Source organism: Pipistrellus kuhlii, unplaced genomic scaffold, assembly GCF_014108245.1.
Source record: "Pipistrellus kuhlii isolate mPipKuh1 unplaced genomic scaffold, mPipKuh1.p scaffold_m20_p_8, whole genome shotgun sequence".
Lineage (NCBI taxonomy): Eukaryota > Metazoa > Chordata > Mammalia > Chiroptera > Vespertilionidae > Pipistrellus > Pipistrellus kuhlii.
This window is the reverse complement of record NW_023425584.1, coordinates 57,898,877-57,921,514: the sequence shown is the minus strand read 5'-3', so window position 1 is coordinate 57,921,514 and position 22,638 is coordinate 57,898,877. Positions and strand designations below refer to the sequence as shown.

Sequence of the window (22,638 nt, the reverse complement as noted above, 5' to 3'; positions counted from 1 at the left end):
CTCTCTCTTCCTCTCTGTAAAAACTCAATAAAAACAAACAAAAAAACAAAAAAGTAAATCTCATGCCCATTTGTCCACTTTAGAAACCAGGCTAATCTATGAAAATATATTTTAATTCACTTGACTAATACAGATGTATATTCTATCTAAAACTAAATTCTAACCTCTTAGGATTTTTACCATCAATTGATAACTGACAACAACAGTAGTAATCCAATATTATTCCACCAGCAGCTTTCCTGAAGAGCTAGCCCTAATTTCAAATAGTTCTCTTTTTATCTCTCTTTCCTTACTTTTCTCTTCCTTTCATCTTTCCTCCCCTTACCCTAAAAATACAACTAAACCATCTCAGTTTTGCCATTCTATAGGCAAATCCGCAGTTCCTAGAGTTGCTATGAAGCTAGTGAAGGGATCATGTCCTTTGAGGAAACAAATACTTGGTGGCTGACTAACCTAGGATCAGACCCGAGATGCCTTTGGGTGATATTTATAGAAATTAAGCCCTAACTAGCTGAAGCCAGGGTCTAAAGAGGAGGGTCACATGCCAGATCCATTAAAGAGACCTCCACAGCACCACATGTAAAAATATTATCCTACATGTTTCTAATATATAGACAATTATTCATCCTTCTTCACTTCAACTAATTGTTTTAGCTCCTAAAATGTGTGTAGTACCAACATAGGCATTGGAAGTCAATGGTAGACACAACAAGAAAGATCCCTAGCCTGTGGGAGTTTACATGCTGGTACAATAGTCAAATAACAATGAAAACTAATAAATAAAATGTCTTATATTAAAAATAACTATTGTGAAGAAGGAGGGAGGAATTGTGTAATAGGATAGTAACTAACAAAGAATGTGGAGGGACCTATAGGTAGAGTGATCCCAAACAGCCTAAGGCTGTGGTCAGCAAACTGTGGCTCCGGAGCCACATGCGGCTCTTTGGCTCATTGAGTGTGGCTCTTCCACAAAATACCATGGCCTGGACGAGTCTATTTTGAAGAAGTAGCGTTAGAAGAAGTTTAAGTTTAAAAAAATTGGCTCTCAAAAGAAATTTCAATCATTGTACTGTTGATATTTGGCTCTGTTGACTAATGAGTTTGCTGACCACTGGCCTAAGGGAAAGATATTTATACTGAAACCTATTTAATGAGGAATAGCCAGCCATGACCCTTTGGAAATAACAATCCAGCCATCCTGGTCGATGAAACAGCTAACTCAAAGACCCTTACATAAGACCAAACTTAGCCTAGCAAAAAGACAATGTAATTCAATCTCAGGCAGGAAAAGTGGAAAGAAACCAAGACAACAAGTAGGAAGGAGTGGCTCATTCATTTGAAAGGTGAGGGTAAAAGGCTTGTATTTCATTCTAAGGGCAATGAGATAATAAAAGGTTTGAAAGAGGACATTTTCAAATGTCCTTCTTTTTGAAGGCTCCCTCTAGAATCTAGATGCTGAATGGAAAACAGGTTGCAGAAAGGCAAGAAAGAAAGAAAGCAGAAAAGTCCAAATAAGAGACAGTTGCAGCTAAGAAATGAGAGTGCCTGACACTACGGGAAAAAGAAGTAGAGATTAGAAATTGACATTTTTGGGGTAGTTGTAGAGCTAAAGTCTCCAGTGTTTGCTGAAGGTTGTAGGCGGGAGATGAAGGGCAAAGAACATCTATCCCTAGATGAGAGAATGAAAAAGAAATTGTAAGGGTCAGAGAGCAGCTAAAGGAATTTTCTTTTAAAGAATAAGAGAATATGTAGAGAAATGGTCATAGAATTTATGGCTTCTCTGCTTAAGAATTCAATTCTAAAGAAATGGTGCTGCCACAGGTGAGCTTATAATCCATTTGTTGTTCTCATGAGCTGGGTGCAGATGGGCAGGTCAGCAGACAGCCACTCAAAGTCAGCCCCGGTGGCAACCACAATAGCAGAGTATGACCAGAAAAGAGAAGATGAATTCTTCCTCAGTGTTTAACCTGATAACCTGATGACCTGAATTAGCAGCCAGTTCCCATCACAGGCTGTCCACAGGCAGCATGGACAGAAATAGGAAGCCAGGTAATCAGCGATACAAACTAAGCACTGCAGGTTGTTAAGTTCAGTAGAACTCAATCACGAAGAGTTTGAGGATGAGTATTGTTTCTGATAGACATTAATAAGGAAAGAAAGGCATACGCAATATCTACTTGGTTTCAGAAAAGGTCCTAGAATCAAAGTGATCCACAGGTGACTCTTGGCATCTGTCTTTGGTAACTTCTATTGTCTGCAGAGCTCCCACACAACTATTAATATTCTGCCCAGGGTGCTTACAATTCCGTGGATTGGTGACTGATTGAACAGTATAGATTCTATGAAATGTACTTTTAGCACAGTTATTAGTTCTAATCTGGAAATTAAGACCTAAGGACTGGGGTGTGTGGGAGGGAACCAATCAATAATTCTCTCTCATCATTGATGTTTCTCTCTCTCTCTCTCCCTTCTTCTCAGAAATCAATAAAAATGTGTTTTTTAAATGGGATAGAAAAATCAGAGGCTCCAAGTTAGAAACACACAGATGATATGGAATTACATATCTTATAAATAATACTCCTGCCATTAAAGTTCTTTGTAGCTTACACCAATAATCCTCAGAAAGCTTAAAGCACACATACATTGCACACACACATGTATATGGTGTCTAGGTCTTTTTATATTTCAATATTTACTAAAAATACTATATGCCCAAATGCCAAGCAAAAGGAAAGTGAAATATTTTTCTAATAATAACAATTTTAAGACCTAGAAACTTTACAACTATTTCAGCTACAAGTTTAAAATATTTACCAAGTTTTTAAAAAATTACTTTGAAAATTTTTAAAACCACAAAAACATTACAAAAGTAGTATATTGTATACCCATATACCTTTCACCAGGAGTCAACCTGTGTTAACATTTTCCCACACTTGCTTTCTATCTCTTATCACATTCATACATACATATACATATTTTTCTTTTTGAATGACTTAAGAGTAAGTTGTAAACATTATGACCCTTCAGGCCTAAATACTTCAGCCTGTATATCCTAAGAATTACATTCTCTAAGCCCTCTTGCAGTTACTAAAATAGAAGCCTCATCTATGCAGTTGTTTATTTCTGAAAACTTCTCTAAAGAGAAAAAATTATGAGATCTTCCCCTTTTTAATTTTTTTTAATTTGCTTTCTAAATATGAAGGAAGGAGAAGCTAGAGTAATAAATTTTTTTCTCCTTTGGAAATCATTGTTCCATATGAACCATGAGTCTGAATTTATAAAGCTGCCATCTCCAATAAATCTGTCAAGAAGCAATAGGAAAATGTCTATTTATATGCATCATGTTTGTCTTTAACCTTGTGGGGAAATAACTTGGAACACTCAGAGCAACACACACATAACATGCCCCAATGAAGCAGCACCTTATCCTTACACTCAAAGATTTCAAAAGAAGGACAGACAACCCAGAACAGAAGAAGAAGTCTGTTCAAAGGTATAATTGAACTTGATGATGAAGGGGAAGACTTAGGTGAAAAAGAAGATGTGCAAGAACACTGTCATTAAAAAAAAAAAAAAAAAAGGAAGCAAAAGTATGAATGATTTTTCAGGGACTCCTGAGCTGCTCACTATGGGAGGACTGGCAGACACACAGTGATTAAGAACACAGGTTCTATTGTAAAATCAGACAGACCTGTGTCTGAATCTCTGTTCTGCCACGTCCTAGTTCTGTGATTCCCCACACAAGCTACTCTTCTATGCCTTACCTTCTATCTGTAAAATCATGGTAATATTAATAAATATTTAATGGAGTTATTTGGAGGAAATAAAATAAGGCATGTAAATTGCCTAGTCGCATGCCTAAAATACAATCCATGTCAAAAAGCTGAAAGAGAAAACTAATGGAAGTGAAAGGTTAATGTAATGTCCTCTTAGGTTTAAAAAGGTAGGTTTGTGGCCAGTTGGGGACACTTGGACTATAAGTCTAAAGTATAATCAAAAGGAAGCCGTTAAAAATTTATTATCCAGACGTGAGATAATACCGATTGGAATCACAGACAGTAGGAATAGAAATGAGACGCTGAATGGAAGAGCTATTAAAAAGAAATACAACTGCCCTTGATTTGGGATCTTTATTTCTTGGCTGTACTACTAGCATAATCAATAAAACTGACTGCTGTCACACCACTGAGCAGGGATAAAATGTGATGGTTGGAAAGTCAAGAAAAAAAATTTGTCATAGTTTGAGATAAGTACTAGAATGTATAAATAGAAAATTCAGAAATTGTAGCTACTCCATGTGTTAGAAAATATATGCTCTTATTAAATAAATGCTTACTAAATGCTTATTCTGGCAGAATACTAAGACCTGAGCAGTATTTATAACATCTCACCCAACTATATATTGCTTAGTCCTAGAACCTCAAAATTTGGATTCTTGAAAGTCCAGACATTTCTTCAAAAGTAAGAAAAAAATGTTCAGCCCCCATTATAGCTTATTTGATCGGCATTAAGGATCCTTAGGTTTACACCAGGGGTGGGGAACCTTTTTCCTACAAGGGCCATTTGGATATTTATGACATCATTTATGGACCATACAAAATTATCAAGTTAAAAATTAGCCTGCTATCTTTGGTCAAACATTTAATTAACTCACTCCTAATGCTTTGGCAGAGGTAGACCAATTGATTTCTCAGGCCTTATATTACCTGTGGCCCGGATGTTCCCACCACAGCTTTACGTCAAGCAGTCTGAGTATCTGCATTTTGAGCTACAGCAGATTCAAGTAATAAATTAGAAATAGTAATTAGAGTCTTGAGACCACAGAGACAGACAGATTAATGATAGTTGAAGTGACAGTGAAGAATTGTAGAGAAAAACTATAAAAAGTTGACAGAACTTCTAAAGCACAGGAGTCTGAGATCAAATTTATAGACATGTGTCCCCTCAAAAGGCCCTAGACATAATAACCCACATTCACAAGGGAATGTTGATACTGTGTTCAATAAATTTCTAGAACTTTAGAAGTAAAGCTGACCACAAAAACTGAATCAGAGACATCAGTATAGAAGCTTCTGACAAGTTTTGCTAAAAAGTAAAGATGAGAAATGGGAATGTACATGGTATAAGAAGTTATGGGGTTTTTTTTGTTTTTGTTTTCTTTTGTCTTGTTTTGAAGAAGGGAAACATAACAGCATGTTTTCAGGCTGCTGAAAGAAAAAGGAGGATCATTGGAATGCGTCCTGAGTAGAGACGGAGGATGGAACCTGGGAGCTTGGTTGAAGGACTGACTTTAGATGGCAGCAAAGACAGCTCTTTCATAACAAAGTTGAGGAGGCAGAGCACAGGAGGGTTGTCTGTGGAAGTTGCAGTGGGGGATTTGTGAGGCTCTGGTGGCCTTGGGTTTATCACTGAGGTATGAATATGGCAGAAGAGGTGCTGGAGGATTGAGGAGAGAAGAATAAAATAATCATCTAGGAAACTGAGAGAATATAGGGAAGAGGGAACAATGGAAGAGGGAATAACTACTGATCAGCATTAAGGGCCCTCTTAAGTTTGGGCTCTGGATTTGAAGTGGATCATGTGCTTTTGTCCTGCCAAGTGTAGCCATAGAAGTGCAGGTGGAGGAGAAACATTATTATTAATGTTTATTGATTTTTAGAGAGCAAGGAAGGGAGAGAGAAAAACATTGATGTGAGAAAGAAATATCAATCAGTTGCCTCCCATACATGCTCCTATTGGGGATCAAACCCATAACGTAGGTATGCACCCTGATCAGGAATTGAACCCGCAACCTTTTGGTGCTCAGGATGATGCTCCAACCAAATGAGCCACCTGGCCGGGTGATGGTGGTCTCCTTTACTTAAAGGGAACTGATTGTAGGTCTACTATAGTCTACCCAACTTAACACAGAAAGGTAACCATCATGTACACATTCTTCTCACTCTGTGATTTATATATAAATTTATCCTCTAAGTCCTCTAGACAAATCAATAGTTCTAAACTTAAAAAAAAGAAACATTATCTCCAAAAAAAGCTTCACTCTTGCAATGGAAATCTGGACTTTCAATATTATTTCAGCTAAAAGTTTATAAATTAACTCAAGCTGTATATATTTCTTGGTTCTCAGCTATAGTTGCCCTCCCTATGAAGCAATAACTATCATTGAATAAATGAGTGAAAAGTCTTGGCAACAACAACAAAAAAAAAATAGGGGGGAAAATACTTCAGTCATTATCTTCAAATGTTATCCTGCTAATTTAGCAGACACCCCTAAGTGAGCCAAGATATTTTTTAAAAGATCAAATTGAATGGAAAGATATGAGCTTACTAAAGTTATGACATATTCTGTCTAGTTTTTCTAAGTTTGTTTGCTTTTGCAGGGGGGGTGGGCGGGGAGGGAGACTTGATTTCCATGGGAAGTAATTGTAATAGGCATGTCTTTATGTTCTACTTCGCTAATTATATGGTGAGAATATGAATTGAATACAGCATGGACTATTAAGCTGGTAACAATGAGGGGATAGCACTAACGAAAAATCAATCCATTTCCTCTTAATTCAGCACATAGCTTCACTTCTCATTCGTTATTCCTAAATATTTATTGCTATTCTAAACTCTCATGCTAAGCACAAGCAATTCAATCATGATTTGTGGCATGATCTTTGTCCTCAGAAAGCTGACTGAAGAGACATATGTGGCAGAATTATAATACAATGCAACCAGGGTCTGAAAGAATGAGATTAGCACAGGATGCTAAGAAAACAGAAAAGAGGCATATATTTTAGCCTCTGGGAGAAATAAAGGCTTTCAGGGGGCCATGATATGCAATGTTCTATGCTGAGAAAAGCATAGGACATTGGCAGATAAATACCGTAAGAAAGTCACACTGTCCACTCCGCTGCCATTTTATTGGTAGGAGGCAGCAATGTGCCTGGCCCATGGGGTGGAAGTGGAGGGGAAGCAATCAGTTCTGTCCCTACGTCAGTTCTGTGTGAGGCATTAAGACAGACTGGATTCTGGGTACATAAAGTATCTGACTTATCAGGAGCCAATAATATAAGTTATGAGAAAAAAACATGATTGAAGATTGAACATGAAAAACTGGACTGAGGCAATATTATGAAGAGATATGAGTCTCTGGATTTGGTCAGGACAATGGAATTTTTTTGCTCTTTTTTTTTTCTTTCCATTTTACTGAGGTATGCATGCTTGAATTTTTCCAAGAGTTTTTATGTATACCAAGTACACACATCTCAAATCTAACCCAGCATGTGCTCTTCCTCCCAGGAACACCCCCATGCCTTTCCCCTCCCTTCTCCCTTTCTTTCCCCACTGGCATGCATCTCCTAAACTCTGAGGGACCCCACAAGACTTGCAACAAGGGCAGCAGTGGGCAGTGGCAGTGCACCCTGAACTAATCCCCTGAACTTATCCCCAAGGCCCCCTTTTCTCTGACTTCTTAGTGAGCCAAAGCAGCCCCGCCTAGGCTCATTTCCCAGACCTTTCTTATGTCACTGTCCTCAAGCTTAATAAACATCCTCTAAAATTAAAAATAAATCTCAAATTTAAAGTCTAAAGTGATTCTTTTAATGATAGCTCCTTTTAAATATTTGCTAATGTGATAAATTCAGAGAACTAGTTCAAGCATCCTGAAAATATTCTGTTTGATTTCTTTACTTTTGACAAAATAATCTTAAATGATTTATCCTTTTTTTTTGAAACCTCTAGAGATTGTCTTAGCAACTCAGCCTATATAATAAAGAGGTAATATGCAAATTGATCATCACTCCAATATACAAGATAGCCACCACAAAATGGTCAGTTGGGGGCAATCAGGCCTGCAGGGTAGGGCAGTTGGGAGGGACAAGGCCTGCAGGGGAGGACAGTTGGGAGGGACCAGGCCTATAGAGGAGGGCAGTTGTGAGGGACCAGGCCCACAGAGGAGAGAAGTTGGGGGAAACCAGACCAGCAGAGGAGGGCAGTTGGGGTGACCAGGCCAGCAGGGGAGGACAATTAGGAGTGACCAGGCTGGCAGGGGAGGGCAGTTAGGGTCAATCAGGCCAGCAAGGGAGCAGTTAGGCATCAATCAGTCTTGTAGGGCGGTGGTTAGGGGGTGATCAGGCTGGCAAGCAGAAGCACTTAGCGGCAATCAGGCAGGCAGGCAGGCGAGAGGTTGGGAGCCAGCAGTCCTGGATTGTGAGAGGGATGTTCCATATTGGAGAGGATGCAGGCTGGGTTGAGGGACACCGCCCCCCGCCCCCCGTGCATGAATTTCATGTACCAGGCCTCTAGTTGTTTAATAATACTTGTAGTTAAGAAATTATTCCTTATAAATAACTCAAATATTCCCCCTGGCATTAGTGGATATAACAAACTGTAACCTCTTTCCCAAGTGACTTGTCAAAAACAATAGCCTCAACCTTCCAAGAGACACAACAGCTGCATTGATCACTCTGGTAATGTCTATTCTCTCGAAATCTACTAGAAAATCTCAAATAGAAGAATAACAGCCGCTGAAGTAATTCATTGCCTGTTCCACAAGTCTGCTAGCAGAGAAAGCTTTCCCTTTGATTCTTCACCAAGGCCTCAGTCTTTTAGGATAAAAGACACTCTTCACATTTTAGAATAAATCTTTGTTTTGAGGATTGTGCATCAATGGGTGGTTAGTGGCATCCCTTGACTCTGCCTATTAGATGCTAATAGCATCCCCAAAGTTGTGGAGATAAAAAATGTCTCTAGACTTTTGTCCCCTGGGATGCAAAATCATCATTGTTTGAAAGCCACTGTCCTACCTTGTTTCAAAAGGTCTAAAGAAAAGTAACCAATATTACAAATCGGGATTTTTATTTATAACTAAGAAATCACATTTTCAAACATTTGAATATCTGTAAATAGCTTCAGATTATATTTTATTGTTAAAGAAATACTTTAAAAAACAAAGGCCAAATTCCCCTAAGGATATAAACTATTGAATATTATTTTTCCTTTCTCTTGACATTATTGATTCCACTTCCCAAAGATGACCACTGTAAGCAGTTTCTTGTTAATATATTGGAACTTTCTAAACACAAGCATTATATGCTCCTTTATTTCATATAAATAAGATCAACCTGTATAGAGTGTTTTTAACATGCTTTTTGTACAAATATATGCCTTGAATGTTTTATGTCACTAGATTAAGGTGACTAGACGTCCCGCTTTTGGCGGGACAGTCCCGATTTTTAACAATTTGTTCCTCATCCCGGGGGAAATCTTTTTAAAAAGTTTCTTTCCAAAAATCGAGACTTTTTTTTAAAACACCACGGAACTTGGGACAAATAGTTAAAAATCGAGATGTCTGGTCACCTTACCTATATCTACTTCACTTCAAATTGTGGGACTATATATATATATATATATATATATATATATATATATATATATATAGTTCAGTAAGCATACCATATAATTTAACACTCCTCTATTACAACTAGTATTTTCATTTGTTGTGTTTTTGGATGTCTGAAATAGTTACTGATAGTCATCAGTTAAGATAGAAATTATCTCTAAAAGTAAGTGATTAATGTAGGAGAAGTTTGTGTCGATTTTTGTTTTTCTATTTGGCTGGTTTTTGTTTCTTCCTGACAAGGTGTCTTAGCAAATTGCCTCTATGCTTTTGATCATGTGAGTAATTACCTAAGAAAAAAGAAATATTACATATTTTCCATCGATTGTAAAAATGCTGTAAATAAGTTATGGAATCCAATGAGACACTTATCTTGGTGCTTACCCAAACTATAGCTGTAAGGAAAACCTATAAAACATTTTATTTAAATGTACTCGCCTCCTTCATTTTAAATTGAAGTGACTGCAGTGATTTCAGAGCCATCGGGTTGAAATTTTCCATTTTAACAGTTAATGTTGTTACAAAATAAGGTTTATGGTTTCACTGGGTGGGTGTTTCCAGGAGTTTCCCAGACACTATTATAAGTGCTTATGCGCTTCTGTCAAGATCTGTCAACAATAAAAGCTAAGTTTTATTTCATTGATGATAAGTCACTAGGAACCTAGCTTCTAAAAAATGTTTATTGAAACCCTTCAGATTTTACTTCTCAGAGAAGGATTCAAGATTTGGACATAATACAAGTCAAGTCATGTTTCACCCAAAAATGATAGCCAGCCACAGCATAATAGTTTTACTAGACGGAAACTGGTGCAATTTCCTCTAAACCACATTATAAAAATACTCCACTGTACTTGCTCTCTGGCTTTGATCCTGAATTACATTGGTATCCTATTCAGTCAAAGAGAAAGCTACAATAGCTGCACAAAGTCTAGACCATTTTTCCTTTTTTATGTACTGCAATTCACACAGACCCCCTGAAATACATACAGAGCATATACACATATTTTACACTTAATCACAAAGGATTTTCAGAAGGAAGAAATTCAAGTGCTTCATCAAAAATGTTTCTGCTGTTGCTATTAAAATTATTTAGCATTTTTTCCCAAGTTGCATCAAATATGACTGTAATAGTTACTCGCTTTTTTATGCATTGGAGTGATCTTATCCATTAGGACTCTTTTTTAAAAAATTGATTTCTTAAATTACGAGTGATGTTTGTATGAGATGAGAATATTAAATTTAAAAATTGTAATCACAAAAATTTAATTTCAAGTACCGCTAAAAAAAAAAGATGTATTTGCATCAACATTAAATATTAACGTATACCACACCAACTAGGCCAAAACCTCACCCATGTCATGCTGTCACCATCATGAACTGTCTGCTGCCTCACTGGCACTCTGCTAAGTGTTTTAATTCAGTTCTGAATCTATTTTGCTACCAAATTTTAGTTGAAATTCTTTTTTTAGATTTTTTTTCAATTATTGTCTATATTCAATATAGTTTTGTATTTGTTTTGCGTGTATAATGGTTAGACAATCATATACTTTACAAAATGCACCCCCGACCCCTCAATATTTTCACTATCCACCGGGCACCCTGCATAGTTATTACAATGTTATTGACTATATTTTCTCTACTGTACTTTACATGGCCGTGACTGTTTTTTAACTAACATTTTTTACTTCTTAATTCCTTTATCTTTTTTCACCTAGCCCCCTCCAACCTCCTCCCATCTGGTAATCATCAGTCTGTTCTCAATAACCATTAGTCTGTTTTAATTTTGTTTGTTCATTTATTCTGTTCTTTAGATTCCATTTGTAAATGAAATCATATGGTATTTGTCTTTCTCAACTGACTTAGTATAATATCTTCTAGGTTCATCCATGCTGTTGCATATGGTAAGATTTCATATTTTTTATGGCTGAGTAATATACAATTGTACACAAGTTCCACAATTTTTTATCCCACTCATCTATTGATTGGTACTTGGGTTGCTAATATATCCTAGCTATTAAAGTAATGTTGCAATGAATATAGGGGTGCATATATTCTTTTGAATTAGAGTTTGTGATTTCTTCAAATAAGTGCTCAGAAATGGAATCACTGGGTCATAAGGCAGTTCCATTTTTAATTTTTTGAGGTAACTCCATTCTGCTTTCTACAGTGGCTGCACCAATCTGCAATCCCACCAACAGTGCATGAGGATTCCCTTTTCTCCACCTCTTCACCAAGAACTTGTAGTTTGTTAATTGATGATAGCCATTCTGACAGTCCTGAGGTGATATCTCATTGTGGTTCTAATTTGCGTTTTTCTGATGATTAGTGACATTGAGCATTTTTTGGTCATCTGTATGTCCTCTTTAGAGAAGTGTCTATTCAGACTTTCTGCCCTTTTTTTTTTCAGAGCAGTTTTAGATTTATTTAAAAAAAAAAAGAGCATTAAGTACAAAAAGTTCTTATATACACCCATTCCTCCATTCTCCCCTAAGGTTCCCCCTGCTTATTAATGTCTTGCATTAATGAGGTACATTTGTTACAATTGAAGAACTAGTATTGACATATCAAAATTACCCAAAGCCCATGGTATATGGTAGCTCTGCCCATTTTTTTATTGGATTATTTGTTGAAATTATTGATTTTCTGACCTCAGTCTTTTTAATTCCTAATGCATAACTATATTCAGATATATAAAATATTTGATTTATTGTGGCCAGAAAGCCTTCAAAAATGTAATTAGAAATACCTCTACTTCTGAGGTACATATTTTCCCTGTAAAATAACCTAGCAACATTTGCACTAAATCTCATTTTCTTAAATTTTTCTATCTCATCTATTTGCTCCTTATCTGATAAGAGCTTGCTATCAACTTAAAGACTAAATAAGTTTAATTTTAAAATAAGCAAAAGGTTATTCAAATGAAGTCATCTCCTATGTTCAAGTTAGACCTGTGTAGGAGAGGAAAATTTTTTCCTCTGCCCTTTTAGGTTCAGTACCTGTGGCCTGTGACTTAAAGTGACAAAGGGAAGAATGACAAGAGAAAAAGTTTATTTGTATGTATCCCAACAGGAGCTAATAAAAGAAGCTAGTTTACTATGCTTAAACTTAGAGGTTTATATTCCTGACTTAAGGAAAAGGAAGGGGGAAGCAAAGCCTTCTAGGGAAAAACAAGTAAATTTCTTTCAGACAAATAGGTTTTTAGGAGAGCAAAGGTGAGCTAAGAAAGTTTGTGATCATGTTTCTGTATGTAGATGCAAGTAGTCTTTCCCTCTTCCTCTTGGCCATGACAGTTGGGCAAGGTTTATTCTTGGTCTCTTTCCTGAGAGTAGATTCTTTCTGAGAAGGGGATTTTGACAGCCTCATTTCCAAGAAGTTTCTTCTGTTAGTCAGATAAGGGAAGATCCCAGGAGGCTTCTTTCTGCATCTATTGATTCTCAAAAACCTTCAGCTTAAAATAACCTTCAATAACAACTCGGGTTCTCAATGGGTTCCCACACCTATTAAATGACATTTTAAAAGGAAACAGAAGCAGTAGGAGGAGGGGTTAAAATTATAACTTTCATACAAATATAAGATTAAAATGTCTCAAAGGCTTTATTTAACTCATTTGCTAATGAGGAAACCAATAAGATGTTATAATCGATTCAAAGAATTAAAAACATATATCATTTACTTCATTCCTATACGTGTATATATATATATAGTATATACATATATATTGTGCCTATATATATATATATATATATGAATGCTGAAGTAAATTTGCTTAATACACACAAAAATGACTAAGATCTGATAATCAATGTATCTTATAATCTGTTTTTGTCCCACACAATCTAATTATTGTGAACAAGAGTCATTTGCATTACTATAAGTTTTTTTAAATAATTCTTTATTGTTGAAAATATTGCATATGCCCCCCCCCATTAACCCCTTCCAGCCCGTCCCTATAACCCCCACTCCAAGTCCTCACAGCCCCACTGCCAACAAGTTTCTTGGTTGATTATAATATTTCCCACCCACCCACTCTCTCTGCCTTCCCTCCAAGGTTCCTCACTCTGTTCCATGTTCAATGTCTCTGGATCCACTCCGTTCATCCGTACTGTAAATATTCTACGAACTAGAGTTGTAAAATAGTTCAAAAACAATATAAAGGTGGAAATAACCTGTCTCAAGAAACTTTATCTTTTTTGTCCAATTTCAATGTCTTTCACATTTTTTTCTGTTACATCTTTGCCTTTTTTTATTATTATTATTACTTTCTTATCTTATGTCCTAATTTGACTAGGCAGAGTTCTGTGCCCAAATAAAGTTGTGGCCAACTTCCTTCACTAATCTCTTCACTGTCACATTAAATTCTCATTCTTTTCTTATTCCTCCCATCTGACATGGCCACAATCATAATACGTATTGCAATGGAGTTTGAGTATCTCCTATCTTTTCTCTGACTATGTCTGCACTCACAACACTGGAGACATACTATGGACACATGTAAAGAACAACACAGAAATTTCATGGGCTTAGCTCCTTCCTCTTTCACCTCATGACTCTTGATTATATAACAAACCCCCTATAGACACATAGAATTTTGCATGAAAACATGGGACTCTCCCAAGGGTTGTTAAGCATTATGTACTGGCTGGTCAATAAACAATGACACATGTTCTCACCACTACATACTCTGTTTCAACCTTAGTTATGAAATACAATTACTAAATTGTTGAGGTTCAATGCTCTGAATAAGTCAGGTCTGTTCTTACCAATTTTGTTATTAGAGTATCCAACTTGCAGCCTTTATAGGCTCAGATGTATGCCAATTCAAATACAAAACTATTAGAAAGTTGGCATATCAACTATACTTAAAGGATCTTATCTAAAGCAAACAGTGATCCTTCACATTTAAATGCCAATACCATTTGCGAAAGAAATTCTGCTTTATATAAGAACATGGATGAGCCTTGAGGACAGTATGCTAAATGAAATAAGCTAATCACAGGACAAAACTTCATGATTCTACTTGTATGAGGTATTTAAAATAGTCAAACTCTTGAAAGCAGAGAGTAGAATATTGGGTTCCAGGGGCTGGGAGCTGGAGGAAACGAGAGGTTGCTAATCAACAGATAAACAATTTCACTTATGCTAGATGAGTAAATTAAAGAGATCTGCTGTGCAACATTGTACCTGCAGGTAACAGTACTATATTGTGCACTTGAAAATTTGTTAAGAGGATATATCTCATATGCTTATTCTTACCACAATAAAATATATCTATAATAATAAAAGTGTAATATGCTCAATTAGACCTGACATTCTTCTGGATGACCTTCCAGACAAAGCTGGGGCTGTAAGGGAAACCTAGGTCCAGGATGCCAGAGGGAAGCCAGTGCCAGCAGCCGGGGTAAGGGGGAGGGAGGCCTTCTCTTGCACAAATTCGTGCATTTGGCCTCCAGTTTTATATAAAGTGGAAGAACTACAAAGACTCAATACAATTTGCTCAGTAAGGTAGTCATATGAGAATAGCTATTCTCCTATTTATTTAATGTATGAATACATCTTTTGAAGTGAAATAGTAGTAACCATGGCAGCTTTGCATTCAAGAGATTATGTCATCCAAGATGTTTTTCTAGTATATGAAAGGGGAGAAGCTTAGCACTCCCTTTGGCAAGGATGGAAAAGTCCCTCAGGCTTACACCACACATATATGGTTAAGACATTGCCACAAATTTCGTGGCATCTAGCCATTTTCTTTTTTAATTTAGGATGATGGAAAAGTTCTGTAAATGGACAATAGTGATGGTTGCACAACAATGTGATGTACTTAATGCCATTAAAGTGTGTACTTCTGATGTGTTATTTACATTTTGCCACAATAAAAAATTGATTTCAATTACAATTTATTTTTATATTCCATCCCATATGCTAATAGTGCCACACATTGTGATCCTTTGGATAAACTTATTGGGGAAGTTTTCGTTGTTCTTTATAATTTCTCACATCTTATAAAGGAGTTGTGGGCCCTGATGTTTGGCTATCCTTAATATGTTGGAAGAGGGCTAAGTTACTTTGCGTGAAAAAGATCTAAGAAATATAGAGGTTGCAGGAAATCCAGGCCCAGACAAGGCTACAGCCAGGGAGTCTGGAAGCTAGTGGGAGGTATAAAAAGATGAATTCCCATTAGCACCTAAGCCACAGGAATTTTATAAGTGTCAATCTGGTAAAGATAATCTGCCTTGAAATATAAACTCTCTTTCTCTCTTCCATTTAAAATTGTCAACCACTGAAATATTTAGGTTAGTGCTGGACAAAAACAGTGAGCTTTCAGGCAGCGGTTAGCTGGATTACATGCCTATATCATGTTTAATTGCTGCACATGAACTATTTCTTGTGTAACTCTTGGGGCAACTTGGCCAGAGTTACTCAGTATCATTTTTTTCTACTTATTTGTGCTGTAATAATATGGGTAATAATTTTTCTTAATGACATAGCTTCATGACAAATCATAGTGTAGAGAGAGAAAAAATTTCCACTTCTTTAGATTTTGCTTTTGACTTTGACTTTGTAAGGGAAGAAAATTGTTCTTCTATCCCCTTATATTCTGTAACTAAAGCTTGCAAACTGAACTAACAAAAACAAATTGACAGGTGGAAAGTTTATAAATTTTATTGATATTAATATTTAAAATGTCACATACGCAGAGATTCCTCATAAAAGAAATGAAAACTCAAAAGAGGCCTTATATAAGCTTGAGGCTTATATAACATTTTAACACAGGGCAACAACTTGTGAAATGACAAAGGGAAGAAAGGTTTGGGCTTCTTGCGGGAAGGTAAACATATAGAAAACCAATGGAATAAAAATGTTATTTAAGGCCTGGCTGGCGTGGCTCAATGTTTGAGCATTGATCTATGAAGCAGGAGGTCAACATTCGATTTCAGGACAGGACATATTCCTGGTTTTGAGCTCAACCCCCAGTGTGGTTGTGCCAGAGGCAGCCAATCAACAATTTCCTCTTATCATTGATGGTTCATCTCTCTCTCCCTCTCCCTTCCTCTCTGAAAACAATAAAAATGTTTTTAAATGTTATTTAAGTAAAGTTGGCTTGTTCAGATGTATCCCAATGCCAACTTTCCAATCCCCAATGATAAGGGTTGCTCTCCTGGTGTGGGAGAGGAGAGGGAAATACCTATGCAAAGGAAATGTATGCTCTGCTCTTAGGTAGATGAGGGAAGGCAGAGCGTTCTCCCAGTGTCTGCCTTTTCTCAATTGCCTTCAGTTCAAAATAATCTTTATGCCACCGTGGCATGTTTTAGGGTAGCATATTCTTATCCCCTTCAACTTATCCAAGATTTTCCTATTAACATCACTTACTGGCCCTTTACTCCACCACTTCTCTTCCTGAATAGTTGAGTCTTAAAGCCATTTGGCAAATAAGAAAAGGGCATTCAACCCTAGCTGGTTTGGCTCAGTGGATCGAGCATTAGCCAGTGAACTGAAGAGTCCCAGATTTCATTCCAGACAAGGGTACATGCCGAGATTATAGGCTTGATCTCCAGTAGGGGGCATGCAGGAGGCAGAGGATCCATGATTCTTTCTCATCATTAATGTTTCCATCTCTCTCCCTCTCCCTTCCTCTCTGAAATATATATACATATATATATATATATATATATATATATATATATATATATATATATATACACACATATATATATATATATGTGTGTGTGTATATATATATATATTTATATATATATATATATATACACACACACACACACACACACACACACACCATATACACACACACACACACACACACACACACCATATTTTCCGGCGTATAAGACTACTTTTGAAACAAACAAAATAATCGGTGGGTCGTCTTATACGCCGAGTATATCCCAAAAAAACGTCTCGATAGGCCACTAAACGAATTTTCCAACTCGATCCTGCACCAATCACTGCAAGGCTGCTCGGACTGCCTCTCTAACTCAGCCAATCCAAGCAGGCTTTTTATGCATGCAAATTATACATGTTCTGTGCCCAAAGCTACACTGTGTTCTAGTAAAAAGCTTGCTCAGATTGGCCAGAGTCAGAGAGGCAGTCTATTAAAAAAAGAATTGGTGTTGCCTCGGAAGTGGGGGGTAGTCTTATACAGCGAATATAGGCCTAAACCTATGTTTTAACTGTAAAATTAGGGGGTTGTCTTATACGCCGGAAAATACGGGGTGTGTGTGTGTGTGTGTGTGTGTGTGTGTGTGTATATATATATATATATATATATATATATATATATATATATGTGTGTGTGTGTGTGTGTGTGTGTGTATATAAAAGAATGGTACTCATCTGTGCTGGGATGAGGAACTTTGGAGCCCCACTGGGGTGAGGAGGGTGTCCACAGAGAGAGCCTGGCACAGTGTATCAGATCCCAAATAGGGCAAGGAGAGTGCTCACATCAGAAAGATGCCCAGTATAGGGAGTCAGAGCTGAATGGGATTGGGGAGGGCACCCATGCAGAAGTGGATTTGTCAAGGTAATAACTATAAGAATTTAGAAAGCTGGTTTTTCATTGTTAGAGAAGGGAGATACCAATATTGTAAAGAAAGAAACCGAGACTGAACTTTATAGTGTTGGCTAGGAATTGTGTTTATAGTGTTGGCTAGGAATTGTGTTTGAAATCATAGTTTTTGTATCTAGAGGTCTAAAGAGGGGAAAATGCAGAAGTAAATGTTGTATATATAAATTACTATGCATGTATTTTCTATTCTGTCCACTGAATAGAAAATACATGCATAGTAATTTATGCACATCAATGAATATACCTAGATGTCTAGTTAAAACCTCTTCAGCTGAAACCAGTTTGGCTCAGTGGATGGAGCATCAGCCTGTGGACTGAGGGATCCTGGGTTTGATTCTGGTCAAGGGCATGTACCTTGCTTGTGGGCACATCCCCGGTGGGGGGTGTGCAAGAGGCAGCTGATCGATGATTCTCTCTCATCGATGTTTCTGGCTCTCTGTCCCTCTCTTTTCCTCTCTGTAAAAAGTCAGTAAAATATATTTTTTTAAAAAACCTCTTCAAACAATAAATGTGGCTGAAGGAAGACAATTTATCAAAGAATTTTTCTGATCATTTATATCTTTATATCTTAATAGGTATATAAAAAATACTTAATAAGTATATAAAAATGCAGATCAGACTTCTTAAATGTGTGGTGTTCTACATTTTTATGTCCTGTGATATAAAAATCTTTGTTTTGACTTTGCTTTGGTCAATTTGTTGAAAAAAATATTAATAAATAATTTTATAATAATTTCACATGTAAGAAAATTGTTTGCAACACAGCTCATTATTACACAGATTTGACTATTTCCTTTATCAAATTATCTAACCTGACAAATTCCTTTTCAATAAGAATGTCATTTGCTCTATTATTAAAATGTCCCACTGTTCCTTATCAAGGAAATAGCCACTTTTATTCTTTTCATGAGTTAGTGATAGACCACAAATAGATTTTTACATAATAAGCTTTATTAACTGTTCAAACTATTCTGATTTTATTTCTTTATGATTAACAATTATTCTAGAATATGACAAAGATTTACAAAATTGGTAAGCATAATAAGCACAGACTTATACTGGTGTCTATAATAACCTTTGAAATTATATAAATTTTTTAAAATGAAATAGTTAACTTATGTCCTCACAAACACCTTCACAGGGATATTTACAGCATTTCTATTCATAATCACCGAAATTTGGCCTTGGCCCATCTGCTAAGTGGTTAGAGCGTCTGCCTGCACACCAAAGGGTTGAGAGTTCCATTCCCAATCAAGGGCACAGACCTAGGTTGCAGATTTGATCCCTGGCAATGAGGCAATGTGTGTCTGACATCAATGTTTCTCACTTTCTCTTTCTCTCCTTCTCCCTCTCCCTCGCTACCTTCCACTCTCTCTAAAAAATAATGGGGAAAAATACCCTCAGGTGAGGATTAACAAAAAGTAATAATTACCAAAACTTGGGCACAACCAAGATTTTCTCCAGTAGGTAAATGGATAAATAAACGATTGTATATGTTTATTTATCATAATGAAATATTATTCAGCACTGAATAATGGAATATTATTCAGCACTGAAAACAAAGGAGGTACTAAGCCATGAAAGAAATGTAAAAACCTTGAATACATGTTGCTAAGTGAAAAAAAACAACAAACAAACAAAAAAATAAAACAACAAGCCAATCTGGAAAGAGCAGGAACTCTGTTCCATTCAGCACTATAGGCACAGGGCCTTCCCCTTAGGAGAGTATAGGGAAGAGCACAAGGCATGTGCATCCCTCTCTCCTCTAGTCCCAGACCATGCTTGATTCTGAACTGATAGTAAGAATGCAATAAATTCCTGATTTGTTTACATGACTGGCTAAAACAATCTCGAAAGAGAAGAGGAGAGTTGAACTAAACTATAAAAGATTGGCAGGCATTTCATAGAAGAAAGAAAAAAGAAAAAAAGAGGGCTGGGCAGGGCATTCCAGGTGGGAAGGAGCATGCAAAGAGGGGAGAATCCTGGCATCTTCAGAGAATGTGGGAAAGAGCATTCTATTGGAGTGGAGGTTCTTGGAAAATAGATGCTAGGAAGCAAGGTGAGGATGCCACACATGAAGGGTAACACCGGGGTGAGAAGACCAAATGGTTATAAACTATTGGGGCACCACTTTTTTGCAATGCCTTCATATTAAACTTGTCTCCACTTTCTTCACCACAGTTTCTCATGGGAGTGGACAGGAGGTCAAGTGCTCCCTCGGCTATTTCCCCTGTGGGAACATCACCAAGTGCTTGCCTCAGTATCTTCATTGTAACAGCGTGGATGACTGTGGGAACCAGGCCGATGAAGAAAACTGTGGTGAGTGAAGCGCCTGTAATTACAGCAAGAATCTGGGGCAAAAGGACTGACTGATCATGAAGTCCTAAGACCTCTTGTAACAAAGATAGAAATAGGCAGAGAGGAAACTACATAGAAATACAAAATATATGTCACTTAAGGAAATCTTACATTTATTCCATTAGTTTAAAATACCCATTCTTGCCCTAGCTGGTTTGGCTCCGTGGATAGAGCATCGGACTGCAGACTGAAGGGTCCCAGGTTCAATTCTAGTCAAGGGCACGTGCCTGGGTTGCAGGCTCAATCCCCAGTGTGGGGCGTGCAGGAGGCAGCTGATCAATGATTCTCTCTCATCATTGATGTTTCTCTCTCTCTCCCTTCCTCTCTGAAGTCAATAAAAATACATTTTAAAAGTAAATAAAGTGGTTGGAGCCGCTCAACCCCCCCTTTTAAAAAATCCATTCTTTTCTATGTATTACTATCACAGCCAATATTTCAGGAAAGTGGTGATTGTGCACATAGTAATTTTTTTAATGAGAGAACCTGCCTGGTTACTGTCTTGGAGGTGGAATGGAATGGAAATTGAGAATATAGGCACAGGAGCCAGACTGCCCAGTTTGAGCCTAAATACAATAACCAATATGCATACTTGAGAATGTTTCTTACCCTCTCTTTGCCTCAGTTTCCTCATGTGATAAAAGCGTTCAAAAATTGTATCTAAACTAAAAGAATTTGGGAAGATTAAATGTAAAAGATTGTAAGTGTGCAGGCACTCACTAAGTGTTTCTGTTTTTCTTATCTTTTGCTTACTGCAGTTATGAAGGAAAAATGAGACTTCCTTAAAACACACACACACACACACACAAAGTCCAGCTTACCTACTATTTAGCAACCATATTTATGATCCTATAAAGCTTCTGGCCAATTAGTATACCTGGGCAAACAAGGCTGTCAGGACTTGCTTCAAATGTCTGAAGCATCAAAAACACAAATGTGTAAAAGAACTTGAACTGGCTAGATCTGACAGTGAGAAAATGAGCTTTGGTTAATAATGTAAAATAAAACGATTTCTCACTCTTGGGAAAATAAGGGACTATTTGGGGAAGACAAAGACATCGCACGACAATTGTTAAGTGCCACATAAAGAACTGTTACACTGAAGAGGCCTTGCTGTTATTAGTTCTTCTAGTATCGCAGACTTTTTAATACACCCCTTAAAGAAGTTAAACTTCTTGGAATGCTGTCTCTAGATGGCAGTAACTCAAGAGCAGCTAAACTGCAGAGCTTAAGCTATAGTAACCTTTGATTTAAATGCCTATACATATGTGTTCTTTTCTACAAATAAATAGATAGGTGGATGGATCATCTTATTAAAATAACCAAATGCTACAGAAAAATTTTTAAAGCTAAAATAAAAGTGTTTGCTCCCTGCCAACCACGTCCCCTTCCTTCTGCTTGCGGTTCAGGTAGGGAGAGTGACCTGCGAGCTCCCGGCCAATGCAAATGGTAGCAGGAAGCAGAGAAGGGAACCTGGTAGGAGCAGCCAATTCACCTCCAAAAGTCATTTCTCTGTGAGACAGGGGTGGGAACTCCTGCCTTAGTGCTAAATTTGAAGAGACCAAATAACAAGAGCAACAATCCTTGAAGTTATGTAAGTTTTTCAAGACTCACCAACCAGCACATTCCGATGGAGGCATTGGAGTCTAGAGATGAGGCTTGGAAGGCCTGGGCATGAATCCTGGCCATAAGGAGGGCAAAAATGGCTGTTTCTTTATGCAGAGTGCGAATAATAAGAGTATTTGCATCCATGGGATGTTAAGAGGATTCAGTAAGATAATGTGTCTAAAGATGTTTAGCAGGGTATATGACGTATAATTGGCCCTCACTAAATGTTAGCTGGTGTGTGAGTCAGCTACAGCTCTATTACAAACTTTGTGTCGTAAGCAGTCACCACTTACTTGGCTAGCAATTGTGTGGTCAGCACTCAGCTGGGTTTGTCTGAGAGCAGCCATGTGGTTTTCTGCACTTCAGCTTGGTTGTCCTGCCTGGGACCTTGGCTGAGACAGCCGGTGACTCAGCTGTGGTCCCCTGCAGGCTAAGCGGGCTTGTCCTCAGGGTAGGCACATGACACCCAGGAGTGAAGTGAGAGTCTGCAAGGCCTCCTGACCTCCGCTCAGAAATGTGGTGTGGATTTCCACCGCCATCCTTACTGTGGCAAGTCCGCAGGCCAGATGCATTTCAGGAAATGAGAGGGACCCTTCCCCGCTGAAAGCAGCTGCAGTCACACTGCAAGGAGCTTGGGTTGAGAGAAGACAACATTTGAAGCCACTTTGGCAAATTCTACCACAGTTGCTGTTATCATTGCTTTTCCCAC

General features: G+C 37.4%; 1 protein-coding gene and 1 non-coding gene across 2 annotated transcripts in view; both read left to right on the top strand.

The window, feature by feature from the left end:
• RXFP1 (relaxin family peptide receptor 1) overlaps positions 1-22,638 on the top strand; it is a 78,734-nt gene that overhangs the window by 10,779 nt on the left and 45,317 nt on the right. The window contains exon 2 of the mRNA XM_036424806.2: positions 20,148-20,285. Within this exon, the coding sequence (XP_036280699.1) occupies positions 20,148-20,285 (138 nt within the window). The remainder of the gene's footprint in view (positions 1-20,147; positions 20,286-22,638) is intronic.
• Positions 15,009-15,135, top strand: LOC118711977. The gene has a single exon (XR_004985915.1). It is a non-coding gene; the product is annotated as a U6atac minor spliceosomal RNA (small nuclear RNA).